At 37.3% G+C, this 19003-nt stretch overlaps 1 protein-coding gene across 1 annotated transcript in view; it reads left to right on the top strand.

Annotated features, from left to right (window-relative positions):
* The window catches only part of LOC150084857 (muscle-specific protein 300 kDa-like), a 437962-nt gene that overhangs the window by 191659 nt on the left and 227300 nt on the right, over nt 1-19003 (top strand). The window contains exons 6-7 of the mRNA XM_090376370.1: nt 11819-11911; nt 13138-13364. Coding sequence (XP_090232496.1) covers nt 11819-11911; nt 13138-13364 — 320 coding nt within the window. The remainder of the gene's footprint in view (nt 1-11818; nt 11912-13137; nt 13365-19003) is intronic.

Raw genomic sequence — 19003 nt, 5'->3', positions numbered from 1 at the left:
TTACCATGATACAGGACCGAAGAGGCAGATTTGGATGCCTTTGACAATAAGTTAAGCGAACTTGCCTCTCCTGCAAATATTGATCATATTAGTTGTTTGGCTGCTAATGCTCAGGAGGGCATAGTTCAGAAGTTGATTAGGAGTGTCTCTTGCTTTACCCTGAAAAAGAAAAAGAGAAAACAAAACTTTGTCTCATGGTGGACACAAAACCTCACAAGGTTGAGAGACAACCTTAAAACTGCTCGACAGAACTATCAGCGAGCTAAGCGGGCTAGCAGACCTAGGATTGAAATTGATAGGTTAGAGGAGGTGTATAAAGCAGAACGGAGTCTGTATTTCAATGTTATTTACAAAGGAAAAAGGACTGCTTGGGATAGGTTTGTTCATTCTTCCTTAAAGGATAATCCTTGGGGATTACCTTATAAATTGGTCATGGATAAGATTCATCCTGGCAACTTGTATTCATCAATTTATTCTGGTGATGGTTGGGAGAACCTGGATTGGAGTGAATCCATTAATGTTCTTTTTGATAATATTATTGAACAAGGTGTTCCATTTCCCGAAGGGACTGAACAGTCAGAATGCAGTTTGAACATCTGACATTTCTTGGTTCATGTCAGGAGGATCATTTGATTGCATTGAGATTGAAAATGCCATAATGGCCATTAAAGATGGAAAGTGCCCTGGTTAGGACTTACTTGAGGTGGCAGTTCTTAAGGGTTTGGCGGGTTTGTCCCCAAATTATACTAAATTTGCTAAACAAATGCCTGTGTGACGGGATTTTTCCTAAATCCTGGAAGCAGGCACGTCTGAAGCTTTTTTCTTAAAAGTTTTGATAAACATACAAATGATCCATCTTCTTATAGACCCATTGCTCTGCTTCCAATTATTGGTAAAGTGTTGGAAAAGTTAATTGTTTCACAGTTTCAAAATTATTATCATTCTAAAAATTTACATGCAAATACACAGTTTGGTTTTACTCATGGAAAACTGTTGATGCTATTTGTTTGGTTCTGGATTCTGTTGGTTCTTCTACTTCTAAATATGTCCTCAGCCTCTTCGTGAACTTCAAAGGGGCCTTTGACACCGTTTGGTGGCAGAGTGTCCTGGTGAGGTTCCGGGAGGCCAGGGGTTTCTTCTCGTATGTACTGCCTTATAGCGGATTACTTCTCTGACTGTTCTATTTCTGTTGCTTCTAGTTTCTTAGTTTCTTTTAGTTATCTAGATCTGTTACTAGGGGCTGCCCTCAGGGGATCTGTTCTTGGCCCTGTGTGCTAGAATGTGGTCCTTGATGGTTTGCTGTCTGTGGATCGTGGCAACATCCTTCAGGTCACTTATGCCGATGTTCCAGAGATAATGAGTTTCTTGACAATTTAAATTCCTGGTGTAGGATACACAAATTAAAAATATCTATTAGCAAGATTAAGCAGGTGTTATTAAAGGGACACTTAAATATTAACAGACCTCCTACTATAAGACTTAATGAGGAGTCAATCAAAATTACAAGATATAAATACCTTGGTTTATTTTTGGATGATTGTATTAACTGTATTGGACATGCCAAATATGTTTTACAGAAAATTAAAATTCTGACTAGCAAAATCATTAGAATTACTAGGACTGTTTGGAGTATTAAACCCTCCAAAATTAAAATGTATTATTCATGTATTTTTATACCCATTGTTTGTTATGCTGCTGGAGCTTGGGGCTCCGGTGTAACATTGACAAATGTAGAGTACTGCATATGGGTAGCAGTAACCCCAGAGTAACGTATCAACTAGTTCATACTACACTCAGGGTAGTGGAGAACGAAAAGGACCTGGGGGCAGTCAGATGTGAAGTTTTCTGACAGTGCAGACAGGCTGCAAGAGTAGCTCAAGGTGTCTTGTCAATGATATACAGGAATTTTGCTAGCAAGTATAAGGTGGTGATTGTCCCCTTGTATAAATTAATGGTCATGGCACACCTTGAGTACTGTATACAGATCTGGAGGCCTCATTTTAGGAAAGATAGAGCTGCTGAAACGAGTATAGAGAAGGGCAGCGAGATTGGGGAGTGAAACAAAGGATTGTGTGTTACTAAGAAAGACTTAAGTTTTGCAAATTGCAGCTTGTGGAGACTAGGCAACTGCGAGGTGATCTAATTGAGGTGTATAAGACCTTGAATGGTTTGAGCAAGCTCAATGATGATGGGATTCTCTTGCTCAGATTACTCACCTGAGAGGACATATATTCAAATTGAGGAACGACAATTGTAGAATAGATGTGCGGAAATTTTCATTTAGCCAGCGATGATAGTCGATGATAGTTGGAACAAACTTACATCTGTCGTAGTGGAGGTCAACAACTTAAATTAGTTCAAGGCAGAACTAGACAAACATTTGGGGTGAAATGGGAGGGTCTTTTTTTTTTACTGATACTGTATAAGCTTGCTTTCTTGCATCATATGCCTCTACTAATGCTAATGCCATAGAGTTCCCATTCAATTTGAAGTAATTCTGCAATATTTACTATATCATCGTCGGAAAGCTCTCCCTGCTAGTGTGGGTGATTATACTTATAATTTGGAGCTGCAGGAGAAAAAGGATATTAAAAGACTTCAAATTGCATTTGTTAAATGAATGGCAAAGTTCTTGGACTGCCTCTAATCTTGGTGGAATCACTAACAAATTTCTTTCTGTGGTCTCTGAATATGAAAACCAGCTTGCCTGGTTTAATCCAGATCTTTTTGTAACCTTCCTAATTACAGGTCATGGGAGCCTGAATTATAAATTATTTTCGTTGGGTTTGGCTAACTCTCCCCTATGTCATTGTGATGCTGCTGAAATGGTGGAGCACCCCATTTTCAACTGTATAACTTATTCTGATATTAGGAATGAATTGCAATTGTTAACAAGTATTTACATGCTTCATGTTTCAAGGTTTATTGTTTGTAGAGAAAACTTGATGGCGTTTTCTGACTTTGCTGAGAAATTGTTCAAGTGCAGGTAATGGTTATTGAATATAGGAAATTATAATAATAACTAAACCTAAGTTATTGACAATTAGCACATTGGTGTAATGACATTTTGTTTTTCACTCTGTGCCTATTGCAACTATGTGCACTGTTTTGGTGTAGAACTTTCTGTTCTGCAGGTTTGTTGAAATGATGGAGCTTTGTTACGTATAGCTAGCATCTAGATTGCAGGCTTGGTTGTGGAGTTGGCGATATTCACTCTGCTGAGTGTTAATGATGTTTGTATAAATTTAAATAGTTTTATGTATTTGGTATTTACAGTTTTTTTTTTTTATTATTATTTTATACCTAATTGGTGTACCGGTAAGCTGGTTGGATCCTGCTGGGTTAGTGGTATTGCTTTGTTTTGACAAAAGCTTGTGTGATATGATGCCTATGTAAATAATTATTTGATGGTTTCTCTGTCTTGCACTTTAAACTTTCTTTTCTAACTTCATTTTTGGGGATGTCTTCTATCTGCTTTCTCTCCCCTTGCATCTCCCTAACTAAACCTTCTATTTCCTATCTTCCTTTCAGTTCAAAATTTGGGGCTCCCAGGCTTGCATGATAGCCCCATTAAGTGTCTCGGATAGAATGTGGACCCAGGAGCACCTCCTCGTCACCAAGGTTGTGGGGGGGGGACCTGGTTCCCTTGCCCCCTGGTTGCAAAGTCACCAAGTGCCAGCACTCAACACTCAATATAGCAACACACATACTTACACACTTATATACACACTTGCTGGCCTTGACCTTTTGCCTTTTCAGATGCTACAGCAGTATATAGGCGAAACCCTGGAGACTGCAATTAAACAAATAAACCTTGACCTTGTATCTTGAGTACTGTATACCAATCTAGAAGCCTCATTTTAAGAGGATGGATGTTGGAACAGGTACAAAGAAGAGCAACAAAGCTAATCAGGAATATAAAATGGTCCCCTTACCAAGAAAGGTTTCTGTTCTGCAAATTGCAATGTCTTGAAAATAGGCACCTGTCAGGAAACATGACTGAACTGTTTAAGGCCTTCGGTGGATTGAGTAAATTAAATGCAGATGGAATCCTAACTCTTGCTCAGATGACACACATAAGGAGACATTAATTTAAACTGAAAGAGGAAGTTTGTAGAACAGTTATGTGCAAATGTGTTTTAAAAGTGCTGGTAGTTGATTGTTGGAACAAACTTCCATTTGGCATTTGTGGAAGTGGGTAGTTTGAATAAATTTATGGAAGAATTAGACAAATTATTATAGGGAAAGGACAGTTGTGTAGTGTGTGTGTGTGTGTGTGTGTGGGTATTGTTTGGGCTTATGATATATAAGTTTGCTTCTTTGCATCATTTTCCCCTAATAATACTAAACGAATGTGGGATTTAAATTAAACCTAGATTTAAACCTGTTTCGCAAGGCCCATTGTTTGTGTTATGATATTTTGTTCTTGTTCTCTACTCTTTCATTAAATTTTTCAGTGGTTTAAATTGACTACACCATACCATAAAATATGGTATTTCATTACTAAAAGAATTATCTGGGATTCAACTGTGTTGTAGGTGCAATTCTATTTAATTAAAGATTAAATGAAAATATAATTATTGTTTTACCTGATGCTGCAGTATGCTGAATGGACCCATGTTATGAGTGGGTTCCTCAGGGTTCTGTGCTCGGGTCCTTGTTGTTTCTAATATACTAATGACATTGGTATTTACAAGTTCCTTGTCAAACTTTGCTGTTGATGTTAAGGTGGAGAAGGTTCAAAAATTTAAAAAATGACAATTAATGTTTAATGCAAGATAATGAATTTGAGTCACAGTAATTTGGGTCCCCAGATTATCAACTGGAAAGTAAAATTCTCAGCACTGTTAAAGACGAAAGGACTATAAAGTATTTAAGGGCAATGGCCTCATGCTACAAGGTAGAATGACTAATATGTAGGTTAGTGCAAATGCATCATTTTAACATAGCTGTCTACCAAAGTAGTTAAATTAATTAATTACATTGGCATCATTTTGGTTATATCTCATATTGTGACTGCCTTCACAACTAGTTACCATGGTATTGTACTACCTTGAATAAATAACACTTCATCAGTGGAGAAGACTATTGTTATTTATTCTGAGCAGATACCACCACCCAGACGGCACCGTTTCAAAGCTTGTTGGCTTCTCTTCGGTGGGTGGGTGGGCAGGTACCCTGGTGTTGTAATAGAGATGTGAGTCACAATATGAGATATAACCAAAACGATGCCAATGTAATCAATTAATTTAATTAATTAATTTAGCTACTTTGGTAGATAGCTATGTTAAAATGATGCATTTGCACTAACCTACATATTAGTAATTCTCCCTTTAGCATGAGGCCTTTGCCCTTAAATACTTTATAGTCTATATCACCATGCACCATCAGGCATCTCTCATATTGTGAAGTTATACTTCATAACTGAGTTGTCACTATTGCAACATCAGGGTACCTGCCCACCCATCGAAGAGAAGCCAACAAGCTTTGAAACGGTGCTGTCTAGGGGGCCTGATGGCCACTGAGTTTCCTCGAATAGGTAACAACAATCTTCTCTACTGGGGAAACGTTGCCTATTCGAGGAATATATGAGCTTTGTGTGTGAGTCGAAGGAGCTGGGTTTCCTCGAATAGGTAACAACAGTCTTCTCTACTGGGGAAGCGTTGCCTATTCGAGGAATATATGGTGGCACCCGCTGAGAATAAATAACAATAGTCTTCTCCACTGTTGAAGTGTTATTTATTTGAGGTAGTACAATACTCATGGCAACTCTTTGCCCTTAAATACTTTATAGTCTCTATCACCATGCACCATCAGGCATCTCTCATATTGTGAAGTTATACTTCATAACTGGGTTGTCACTATTACAACACCAGGGTACCTGCCCACCCATCGAAGAGAAGCCAACAAGCTTTGAAACGGTGCCGTTTGGGTTGTGGTACCCGCTGAGAATAAATAACAATAGTCTTCTCCACTGGTGAAGTGTTATTTATTCGAGGTAGTACATTACCATGGCAACTCATTGTGAAGGCAGTCACAATATGAGATATAACCAAAACAATGCCAATGTAATTAATTAATTAATTATTTAATTTAACATAGCTATCTACTTTGGTAGATAGCTATGTTAAAATTATGCATTTTCACTAACCTACATATTAGATGAAAGGACCTAATAGAAGTAACACAGACTGACATGGAGTTTTCTCAGCAGTTTATTAAGGCTGCTGTATATACAGGAATTAATTCTTAGTTACTTAATTCTAGCAGGATTCCTGATATATAGGAATTCTGCTAGTAGAGATCATTATCCCACTGTGCATATAAATCACATCCTCATTCATTTCACAGATATATGTAGTCTTGGTTCTAATTTCAGTGGTGTCTAATTACACCTGCAATCTACCAATCCCCCACTTGCTTTTTCTGACAGTCTAGGTTATTGGTTGCTTCAACCACTACCCATCTCAGTTGCCCTGATTATTTGCTTTGTGATTCCTTTTTCTTCAAAGCTTATACTTGTGCATACATTCACTCTTATATTCCTTGTCAGAGACTTCTTAAGTGGAATATTTTCTTCATGATCTGTTCTGTTAAAAAATCTCTCTGCCCCATTTTGTCAAATTCATCTGTTGCCTCTGTTGATCTCCAACACCACTAATCACAGAAAACTCTTTGACTTTCTTTGAAAGCTTACTTTCTCCAGTGAGGTGATTTTAATGTTCAAACTTCAGTTGGATTTGGATCTCAAGTTATATGGATCCAGCTGGTTGAGATGACAAACATTTACTGATTACCTCAGACAGCTTGTTTATTTATCTACCAGAATGTCAGACAATCCAACCACATGCCCAACACTCTTGATATTTTTTTCACAAACATCCCTCAAAAATACAAGGTATGTGTTAATGGTCTCTAGTCACTTTAGATCACAACTTTATGATGGTCACTTCTCTAATGAAACCTCTCTCTCTCTCTCTCTCTCATGGTGATTCCCAGCCTGTTGTTTGGCATTACAGGAATGCAAAATTGGATGATCTGTATGGTTTAAATTCTTCTTTTCCTTGGTTGGAGTATACTGTTTTAGCATTAGCATTAGTAAAGTACAGGCATATGATGCAAGAAAGCAAGCTTATGCTTTCTTGCATCATAAAAAAAAAAAAAACCCTCTCATTTCACCTCTCTGTTCGTTCGAAATACCTGTCCGGCTGAGACTTAAATTTATTTAGGCTATCAACTTCCACAACAAGGGATGGAGGTCTGTTCCACCAACCAACTACCCGCTGGCTAAAGGCAAATTTCTGCACATCTATCCTACATCTGTCTTTGCTCAATTTGAATTTATGTCCTCTCAGGTGATTATTCTGAGCAAGAGGGAGAATCCCATCGGCATTGAGCATGCTCAAACCATTCAATGCTTTATACACCTCTATCAGATCACCTCGCCGGTGCCTAGTCTCCAGACACTGTAATTTGCAAAACTTAAGCCTTTCTTCGTAAGAGCAACCCTTTGTTCCATTCACTAATCTGGTTGCCCTTCTCTGTACTCGTTCCAACAGCTCTACATCCTTCTTGAAATGAGGCCTCCAGACCTGTATACAGTACTCAAGGTGTGGCCTGACCATTGCCTTATACAAGGGGATAATCATCTCCTTATCCCTGCTAGAAAAATTCCTGTATATCATTGAAAAGACACCATGAGCTACTCTTGCAGCCTGTCTGCACTGTCAGAAAACTTCATATCTGCCTGCACAATTACCCCTAGGTTCTTTTCATTCTCTACCACTGTCAGTGTAGTACCACAGAATTGATACGTTGCTCTGGGGTTACTGTTTCCCATATGTAGTACTTTACATTTGTCAATGTTAAACTTCATTTGCCACCTCTCAGCCCATCTGATCAACCTTTCCAGATCCTATTGCAGCAGCATAGTGTCAGTAGTGTCCTTAACAACCATGCCAACCTTCGTATCGTCAGCAAACGTGGACATTAAGCTTGATATACCATCATCAATATCATTTATAAATACAGAAAACAACAATGAACCCAACACTGAACCCTGAGGGACTCCACTAATAACATTAGTCCATGATGAGCAGTGTCCATTGATTACCACTCTCTGTCTTCTTCCCCTCAACTATCCCTTTATCTATAGCAGCAATTTGCCTCCAATGCCACACTGCTCCAATTTGTGCAGCAGTCTTCTATGTGCAACAGTATCAAAAGCCTTTCTAAGATCCAAATATATAATATCAAAGTTATTCCCTGCATCCAGTTCTTTTGTGACTGCATCATAGTATCCAATCAAATTGGTCAGGCAAGACTTTCCCTTAACAAAACCATGGTGTGTTCAAGCTATAATTGAAGTCTTGTCTAGATGATCCTGCAGTGCTTCTTTAACCAGTGCCTCCATTAATTTTCCTGGAACATAAGTTAAACTCACAGGTCTATAATTACTTGTGTCAGCCTTTGATCCTCCTTTGTGAATTGGGGTCACATTTGCATATCTCCAGTCTATGGGTACCTCCCTTGAGTCCAATAAAGCTCTCATAATTATGGCTAAGGGTTCGCTTATTTCCTTTGCTGCCTCTTTTAATATAACTGGATAGCTCCCATCCATCTCGGTGCCTTTTTTATGTTTATCCTCAACAATTTCTTCTCCACTTTCCTCTCAGTTATTACAAAATCACCTTGTTCACTGCCAGAGTTTACTTCATCTCTGGCATTCCCCTCCCTGAATAACTCCTCATGTGTGAATGTAGATGCAAAATATTCATTTACTTTGTTAGCCACCTGAGCAGGATCATCAACAGTTGAACCACCGATATCCAGTGGACCAATCTGATTCATCCCCTTCCTTCTTGAGTTTACGTAAGCAAAGAACTCTTTTCTGGTTTTCTTTGCATCCCTTGCCAAAGATTTCTCGTAATCTGCCTTCGCCTGCCTAACCTCCTTTGTAACTGGGTTACAGATAACTTGTATCTATCATAAACTTCTGTGTCACGTGATAATTTGTATGTATCCCATGCATTTTTCTTCTCTGCCATATGTCTCATCAGTTCATGTGACATCCATTTATGCCTAAACCTTGAACAATATTTCTTAGTTGATATGTAAAGCCTAGTAGCTTCCAAGATAAGTTCTTTGAATGCTTCCCATTTTGAATTTGCTGTTGGTAACATCATCAGTTGGTCCCTCTGTATAGAATTTGAATACTGTCTCAGACCATCGTAGTCACCTTTATGAAAGCAGAAACCCTTCCCTTTACCCCTGATGATAGTTACCTCTTTGAGTAAATCCCACCACTGCACACTGTGATCACTGCCACCTAGTGGTTCCTTTATCTGCAGATTCTTAATGCATGAAGAATCAGTACTGATAATCAGATAAAGAGATAAAGAGAAAATCAGATAAATCAGATACTCCCTCTAGTTGCCTCCCAAACATGCTGATGTAGAAAACAACCATCCAATAAATCCACAAAAGCCTTGCTAGTGTGTGAGTGACCAACCCACAAGTTCCAGTCAATATCTGGGAAATTAAAATCCCCCAATATAAGACTCTCTGATTTACTGGCCCACTCTATTTTCCTGTACAGTTTCTAATTATACTCATCAGAGTCTTTAGGCCTATAGCACACTCCTACTCTCAATTTTGATCTCCCAATGCTTATGTCACACCAAAATGACTCGACACTGCACTGTCCAGCGATGTCGACTGGCTTCACTTCCCTGGATTTTATGTGTTTCTTAACTAATAACATAACCCCTCCTCCCTTCCTCTCCTGTCTATCCTTTCTGTACACATTGTACTCTTCAAATTCCAGTTCTGCATTCCTTATATCTGTGTGACACCATGTCTCTGATATCCCAACAATATTTGGCTTTTTTTGTTTTGAGCAATACCTAAAATTCATCAAATTTATTTACCAAACTCCTAGCATTGGTGTACACGCAAGTATACATGCACCTGTTCTTATTCTTAGCTATCCTAACACAACCCATGTGTTTTCTTGTACCTCAATGACTCCCAACGGTCTCTGTAATACCCTGCATCTTGTTTTCCAGGCTGCTGCTCATTCCAGTAGAAGTAGTGGAAGAATCACTTTCACCTCTGCCAGTGGCTACTGTTAATCTATTAGTCCTTGTATCCCCCCAAACTAGCAGTTTTCCGACGCACCTAACACTGCCTCGATAGCATCAGCAAATATTCTTGCACCCTTTCTATTTAAGTGTATCCCATCCCTGTAGAAGCAGTCTCTCCTGTTAACAAGTACAGACCAGGCTGAAAAAAATTCTACCCCTTGACCCTTGCACAATTTTTCCAGGGTCGAATTGATCGACAAGGCTCTCATCATATACTTCCTCCTATCGTGTCTGCAGAATTGCCCAGACACGATAAATATTCTCTCCAGTGGAAAATCCTCTCCAGTTTAAATCTTCTCTCCAGTGGAACCTCTCTTTCATGGTGATTCTCAGCCTGGTGGAATTCAAATTTGGATGACCTGCATGATTTAAATTCTTTTCCTTGTTTGGATTACTGTTTTACATCTTCTGATTCTGACATTTGCTAAGCTTGTGTCAATGAACTTATACTTATATAGTTTAAATCCTTTATTTTGCAGTCCAATCTAAAATCTTGTTCCTTATCTAAACTTTGGTCTGCCAATAAATGTGCTAAATGTGAACAGCTTTTAGCCTTTTCAATATAAGAATACAGGATATTGCAATTAGTTTATATCCAAATCTCCAGCTTGAGTTTTGCCTATCTTAAAGCTTGCAGCAATTGTAAAACAGTTATTAATCAATTCAAACTCAATTTTGAATAGGCTAATGGTATTAAAATTGTGTCATGTCCACATGGTAGTTGAACTTTCGGGTCTCTTACCAAAGTCTCTTAAATTCTTAAATTCTTTTGCAACTTCTTAAATTGTTCTGCAACTTCTATATCAGTACTCTCACTTCTGTTACAACTTGATGATTCTATTGCACCGTCAGCTAAAGACAAAGCCAATTTGATAGCATTTTCTATTTTACTTCTAATTCTTGTTTCAGTGATTTTAGTAAACCACCTCTTATCGTAGCCAATATGCTCCACTTAGTGCCTCCCGTGGTTTTCTAACAGAAAGATGTTAGAAGAATTCTAAGCAGTCTGGATGACAAGAAAGCTTCACTTCTTGATGGCATTTCTACACTTGCTCAAAAAAATCTCCCTCTTTACTCTTTCTTATCCCACTGTTGTTTTTCCTTCTGCTTGGAAATTTGCCCATATTCAGCCAGTTCTTAAAAAGTGTTAAAATCATTGAAAGGGGGTGGGGACATCTATTGCCCCATTGTACTTTTATTCTTTCCAAAGTAATGGAGAAAGCCATCAACTACCAACCCTTAAATTATCTTGAAACCTTCCATCTGATTAATGATCGCCAATTGTGATCATTAATCAGATGGAAGGAAGTGGATTTTATCAGTATTGATATACTGGTGATATATTGGCTTATGTTACTCATCGTTGGACAAATTCGATGGAATAAGAAATTTTTATTCTGGAAATTTCAGATCTCCAGAAAACCTAAATATATATGGAAGAGAAATATCAATTACTATTGCTGCATTTAGAATTATAGTCTTTATAATATGAAATACATTTAAATTAATATAAGCTTATTATTATAGTTTTTTATTGTTATGAATTGATTGCCTCATGAATTGATAGCCAGTCAGTTGTGCATTCAAACCTGTTTTCAAGTTCCAACATGTTTCAGTATGATTACTAAATTCTTTTCTTTTTTTTTTTTCCCCATTTTTAAAATTTTATATAGATAAAACTAGTAAATATCAATGCTACTGATGTTGTGGATGGAAAGCCAACAATCGTTTTAGGATTGGTATGGACCATCATTTTACACTTTCAGGTAATCACCATTTAGTGTTTTAATAATAACAATATTAGCAGTTTTTATAATATGAATTATAAGCAGTGTAAATAATTATAAACAGATTAGTTAATATGCACATAGCCAAGTGGTCAGGAGTGTGAGTACAGTAGAACATGCTCTTTGAGTGGACTGGGGTTCAAGCCCGTGACTGCTAAATACAATTAATATTTTAATTAATAATTTATTGAGGTGCCTCCGTAGCCAGGTGGGAAGGAGCAGCAGTGCGTAGCACACGCTTCTTGATTAGACCAGGGTTCAAGCCCGTCACCACCAAATACGGAGGATGCGGAAAGGTCAGGGAATGACCACCGCATATTCCCGGAGCATTATGGCCTTAGTTGCTAATGCTCCTAAAAACCAAATAACAACAACAATGATTTATTGTAAACTCCGCTGATCTGGTGGTCGTGCTGGAGTATAAACAAGAACATTTCTGGTGTTTTTTTTTTCTCGCAAATTAATTGAATTTGTTCCTTTTTCTGTAATTAATAGAAGTGAAAAGTAAATGCAGTTATCTCCTTAACTATTAATTTCTAAGATTTTAGGTTTTTTTTGTAGAACACTTAACAAAACTTTATAGTTTTGTGTTCTTTAAACTTAGCTGTTCAGTTCAGTTCAATTACAACTGTATAATATTTATTATTCTTCTCCCATATACTTTGAAGTCTGTTTTTTCTCTATATATATATATATATATATATATATCTCTTCACAATTGATACCACGTTCACAAGTCATACATATTTAATGACTTATGTTTAATTTATGGATTTATTTTTTCCATACAATTTGTATGGAAAAAAAACCAAATAATTGCAGGATTTCTATATATGTGATTTTAATGAAATTTGGAATGGCTCAAGAAATATTTTTTAAAAGGCTGAAATATATAATTTCATGAAAATCTGTCTCCTGTGAGTCCCTCTGTTACACACAAATGGATGGACAGACAGATGGGCATGGTAAAGACAAAAGGTGCATATATATGTGTGTGTGTGTGTGTGTGTGTGTGTGTGTGTGTGTGTGTGTGTGTGTGTGAACGTGCCTAATAAGTAAATATCTACAATATCCTATTTTTAAATTTTTTGCCCTTGTGATACCATGAGATAAATATTTATTTCTAATTTTCTTTAATTTATGTATGCTTGGAGTCACTGTTCATTTATTATGAAAAGTATTTAAAACAAAATAAATTTTTATAGATAGAAGAAAAAACTCGTCTTTTGTCTGAACAAATGGGATATATTCAGAGTAGCAGTAGCAGTAGTATTGAGAGTCTTGGTGTTGCTATTAGTCCAGTTCCCAGTCCAGATGTATCTCGTAGGTTAGTCACCGCAACATGTGCTACTGCAAAACCAAGTGTAATAGAAAGGTGGAGAGGTGGTGCAAGAAAAGCACTCCTTCAGTGGGTTAAAAACAGCATTAGTCAGTAAGCCAATTTTTTATGTATTTGATATTTTAAAAAATTCATTTCATCACTAAAATTTCATGTATATTTCATTATATAGTTTCAAGATTTTTTTTGCCAATTAACTTATGTATACTAAATTTATTATATATGTATACTATATATATACATATATATATATAAATATAGTATACTTCTGTATACTATATTTATTAGCTTATGTATACTATATTTATACATATATATATATAAATATAGTATACTTATGTATACTATATTTATTTCATATGTTGGTGCACATTAACATAACTATTTTATTGTCCACTGTGTGATGAGGTATGCTGTTGTATTCTTACAGTGCTGCTTCACGATCATAAAGTTATGATTATAAAGATCATGTCATATCACATTATACTTCATAAAGTTGATGCTTCATGACCCACTTATGCAGTTACATTGTCCTCTGTTCAATAACATATTTAACTTGTCAGCAAGGGTTCAATTTTAAGTAAATGTCAGATGTCTTCTAATCATTTAAAATGGGGCCATATTCAAACATTTCAGACTAGAGGGCTAAAGTTGGAAGCCACTGAGGGTTGTACTAACATAGGTTGTACAATTTACATAATTTTAAATTAGAAATGTACCAGATATTATACTGGTATGTCTGGCATACTGACAGACTTGCTAAACACAGTATTTTATTAATATTATGAACTGATATTAATATTAATACTGAAGTCACATATGCATAGAGTGGGCAGTTTTTCTACTTGCATTGTAGAAAACCAAAGAACTCCCAGAGAAAAAGTATTATTATTATTATTATTATTCTGTAAATATTACTACCAGCAAATTACGAATTATTAAATATTAAAAATATTGCATCCATATCCTGAGAGTGTGAAGAAATTAGGTACCAACTCAACATTCTGATGGGTGTTTATGAGAGTTTGGAGAGTAGGGTAGATGCCCTAGAAAAAATTAAAATGAGGGCCAATCAAGCTCTCTGCTGCCCAATTCAGTGCCAGAACTCACTCTTGTGCATCAGACAACACAGTGGCAATCTTCAAGGTAGATTGCTCTGGTCCCACAGGAGCTAGTTATTGTTGGTGACTATGTTGTCAGGGAAACAAGAAAGATGCTGAGAAATATGCCGGCCAGGGGCAAAAGTATGACTAGATGATGTTGTAGAACAGTCATATTTTAAGAACACAAAAGGTGATATTGTTTTACATGTATTGTTTAACATTGACAAATGTAAAGTACTACATATGGGTAGCGGTAACCCCAGAGTAATGTATCAACTCTGTGGTACTACACTGACAGTGGTAGAGAATGAAAAGGTGGTAGAGAATGACAGTGGTAGAGAATGATGAGAATGAGAATGACCTGGGCGTAATTGTGCAGATAGATATGAAGTTTTCTGAGCAGTACAGACGGGCTACAAGAGTAGCTCATGGTGTCTTGTCAATGATATATACAGGAATTTTTCTAGCAGGGATAAGGAGGTGATTATTCTCTTGTATAAGGCAATGGTCAGGCCCCACCTTGAGTACTGTATACAGTTATGGAGGCCTCATTTCAAGAAGGCTGTAGAGCTGCTGGAACGAGTACAGAGAAGGGCAACAAGATTAGTGAATGGAACAAAGGGTTGCTCTTAAGAAGAAAGGCTTAAGTTTTGCAAATTACAGTGTCTGGAGACTAGGCACCGGCGAGGTGATCTGATAGAGGTGTATAAAGCCTTGAATGGTTTGAGCATGCTCAGTGCTGATGGGATTCTTCCTCTTGCTCAGAATAATTACCTGAGAGGGCAAAAATTCAAATTGAGGAAAGACAGTTGTAGGATAGATGTGTGGAAATTTGCCTTTAGCCAGTGGGTAGTTGGTTGCTGGAACAGACTTCCATCCCATGTTGTAGAAGTTGATACCCTAAATAAATTTAAGGCTCAGCTGGACAGGTATTTCGAAAGAAGGGGGGGGTGGGGATTGAAGTGGCTTTTCTTTTTTTTGGCTGATGCTGTATAAGCTTGTTTTCTTGCATCATATGCCTCTACTAATGTTAATGCTAATTTTAAAACAATTAATTTATTGATAGATACATATTAAGAAATGCCTACTCACATGAAGCACATAGTGTATTAGTACACTTTTAAGAATTATGTCGTAAAATATTTGGTTATTTTTTGTTGTACACTGGATTCTACTGTACACCATTCATAAAAAGTTCCGCATGTGTTTAAACAGTGAAATATATTTTTTGTCACATTTTCTTCCCACTGAATGCCTTGACGCAAAGTTTCAAATGCTGCCAACATTTCTTGCTTGGAAGGTTTAATGTTGCCCTCATTTTCATCCAACTCATTGTCGATATTGTCACTAATTCTTTAAATAAGCTCCAAAATGTTGGAGTCATTCGGATATTCAGCTACTATGGCATCATTATCAACTCCTAAAAATTCATCAAGAACAATTTCTCCACTGATCAAACCTTGCTTGGAACTCTTCCTAAGATTGCTCAATGTCTTGCAGCAGTTCATCCCTCCCATCGCTGTTAATTAGCATTTTAGCAAAACCTGCTTTTGCAAAACAATTCTTAATCATTGTTTCCGTCACATCTTGACACCACACTTTCGCCAACACTGATATGCACATCTGCAAATCTATAATAGAATCTATAGGTTGGTTGGTTTCTTTTCTCAGTATAGTTTTTTTCAGTGTGCACCTTCAGTAGTGCATTTTCAAATTTTTAATAATGCCTTGGTCCAGTGGCTGCAGTTTAAACAAGGTATTCGGAGGGAAGAAAACAAGCTTCACACTCATGTTTCAAAATTACCGAGTGAAGGTGGGTTGGGCAGTCGTTGGCAATCAATGCAATTTTTCTGTTTTATTTCGTCATATTTCTATCATAATTTAAAATCCACTGCTCAAAAATTTCACTTGTCATCCAAGATTTTTTGTTGTAGTTGTCCAACTCTAACGACTTTATTCCTTTGAAATATCGGAATTGTTTATTTTTGTCTATTACCAAAAGCTGCAGTTTTTCCTTACCAGCCATATTTGCACCAACCAAAATTGTAATTGTCTCCTTACTATTTTTACCACCTAAACGTTTATCTTTAAAAGTCAGTGTCTCATTCGGCAAACATTTAAAAAATAGACATATAGACATGTTTCATCAATGTTTAATATGTCTTTTGGCTTGTGGGCTTGGCAAACCCAGGAGCTGGATATGATCATTCTTCTCTTTCTTGCTTTCCTGGTGATTCCCTTCTACTTCTCTCTCTCTCTCTCTCTCTCTCTCTCTCTCTCTCTCTCTCTCTCGGTAATGCAGGATTTTTTTTGCTAGTGCAGCATAAGCCTCAGGCTTCCTTGCACCATATGGCTATTAATAATAATAATAATAATAATGTTGGCACAAATGGTATTAAGAGTAAGAGATCTGAAGACTTAGTTAACAATTATGAGACAATGTTGGCAAAAAGTCGCGAGTTAGGATTGAATTTTAAAGTGTTTGCAATTCTGCCCAGACATGATAGGAAGGAGTATACGTTGAGAGATTTATTATTATTATTATCATTAGCCATATAGCACAAGGAAGCTACACCAGCCAAAAAAAAAAAAAAAAAATTCCTGTGTCACCCTAAGAGAGAGAGAGAGTCAGAAGTAGAAGGGAATCACCAAGAAAGCAAGAAAAAGAAGAATGATGATATCCAGATCAGGACCCTGGGTTTTCCAAGCCCATACTCACCAGATGTGAGCCCCTGAGGATATTTTTGTTAATCAGTTTGACCCTGGAGTGAATGTACAAGGCTCATAGGGTAAAATTTTTCTCAGCATGGTCTGTGCTTGTTAACAGGAGAGACTGTTATTACAGGAATGGGATACACTTGAATAGAAGGAGTGCAAGATTATTTGCTGATGATATTCAGGCAGTGATTGGTGGGTTGGAAAACTGCTAGCTTGGTGATGGGGATACATAGACTAATAGTTTATCTAGAGCTGCAGGCAGAGGTGAAAGTGATTCTTGCATTGCTACTATTGGTATATGCAGCAACATGGGAAGCAAGAGGTCTGGGATTTCAGGCCCTGCTGTGGGTCATCATGGAATAAATGAATACATGGGCTGTGTTAAGATAACTAAGAGTAAAGAACACGTGCATGTATACTTGCTTGTACACTAATGCTAGGTACATTGTAAATAAATTTGATGAATTTGAAGCACTGATTAAGTTGTCAAATCCAAACATTGCAGGAAAAATGGAAATGTGGTGTCACTCAGACATAAGTGATGCTGAATATGAATTTGGGGAGTGCAATGTATACAAGGACAGTCAGGACAGGAGAGGTGGAGGGTTTATGCTCTTAGATGAGAAGAATATTAAATCTAAGGTGGCGCTTCCGTAGCCAGGTGGGAAGGAGAAGCAGTGCATACATAGCACACGCTTCTTGATTAGACCAGGGGTCGAGCCCGTCACCACCAAATACGGAGGATGTGGAAAGGTCAGGGAATGACCACCGCATATTCCTGGAGCAATATGGCCTTAGTTGCTAATGCTCCCAAAAAAATAAAAATAAATAAATAACAACAACAAATCTAAGGTAGTGTATCCAGTTGACTTGAGTGATGAGTGCAATGTTGAGGCAGTTTGGTGTGATATAAGCACTGGGATGGCCCTCAGTCCCCAGTAACTTTCACTTTCTCTCTTATGGCAGTGAGAGGATCAGAGTGGAAGCAGAGGGTGTTAAGAATCTCTGGGTACGACCAGGCCGCCATGCATGAAAACTGAACTTGGCCTCATTGTAAGATCACTCATCGGTGAAGATAGGATATTAGAGCTGGAAAAGGAATTAGAAAATGTGAATTGGAATATCATCAGCTTCCTGAAACAAGAAGAAGAAATGAATCACTTATAAGTTTATCAAGTGGAAATCTGCTGTACACGAGTGGAAACAGTGAAAAGAGTGAAGATGGAGTTGGCTTTCTGGTTCATAAAGATTTAAAAAACAACGTTCTGGAATTAAAAAGTACATTACCAAGGGTGCCAAGGCTACTACTACTCAAAATGTTTAAGAGGTACAAACTAGAGGTTATAATGATATATGCACCAACATCAAGCCATGATGATGAAGAGGTTGAAGAAATGTACACCAAAATTGAGCGACTTCTAGGTGAACAGAAAACTCACTACACCATCATTATGGGGGCCTTCAATGCTAAGGTCAGAAAGAGACAAAACAGCACAGAAAGGGAAACTATAGGAAATTTTGGAATTGGTGAAAGAAATTAAATCGGTGAAAGACTTGTGGAATTTGCAGAATCTTGAGGAATATCAGTAGTGAACACTTTTTTCAAGAAAAGGGTGAACAGAAGGTGGACATGGAAGAGCCCAAATGGACTAACAACTAATAAAATTGACTTCATCCCCACTAACAGAAGAAATATTGTGAATGATGTTACCCTGAACAAGGTAAATTTTGGAAGTGATCACAGAATCATAAGATGCACACTTGATATAGATGTTTTTTTTTTTTTTTTTTTTGCATTTTACACTGATCCAAGCCAGAGGTAAGATTCGAACCCGCCACCTTTGGGTTGCCAGGCAGGCACTTTACCCATTTGGCTAGCCCGGGCAGTGATATAGATGTAAGAAAGAAAAG

Source organism: Mastigoproctus giganteus, chromosome 6 (genome assembly GCF_048544385.1).
Source record: "Mastigoproctus giganteus isolate SK-2022 chromosome 6, ASM4854438v1, whole genome shotgun sequence".
In the NCBI taxonomy this organism is placed as follows: Eukaryota; Metazoa; Arthropoda; class Arachnida; order Uropygi; family Thelyphonidae; genus Mastigoproctus; species Mastigoproctus giganteus.
This window is presented reverse-complemented; position numbering and strand designations above follow the sequence as displayed.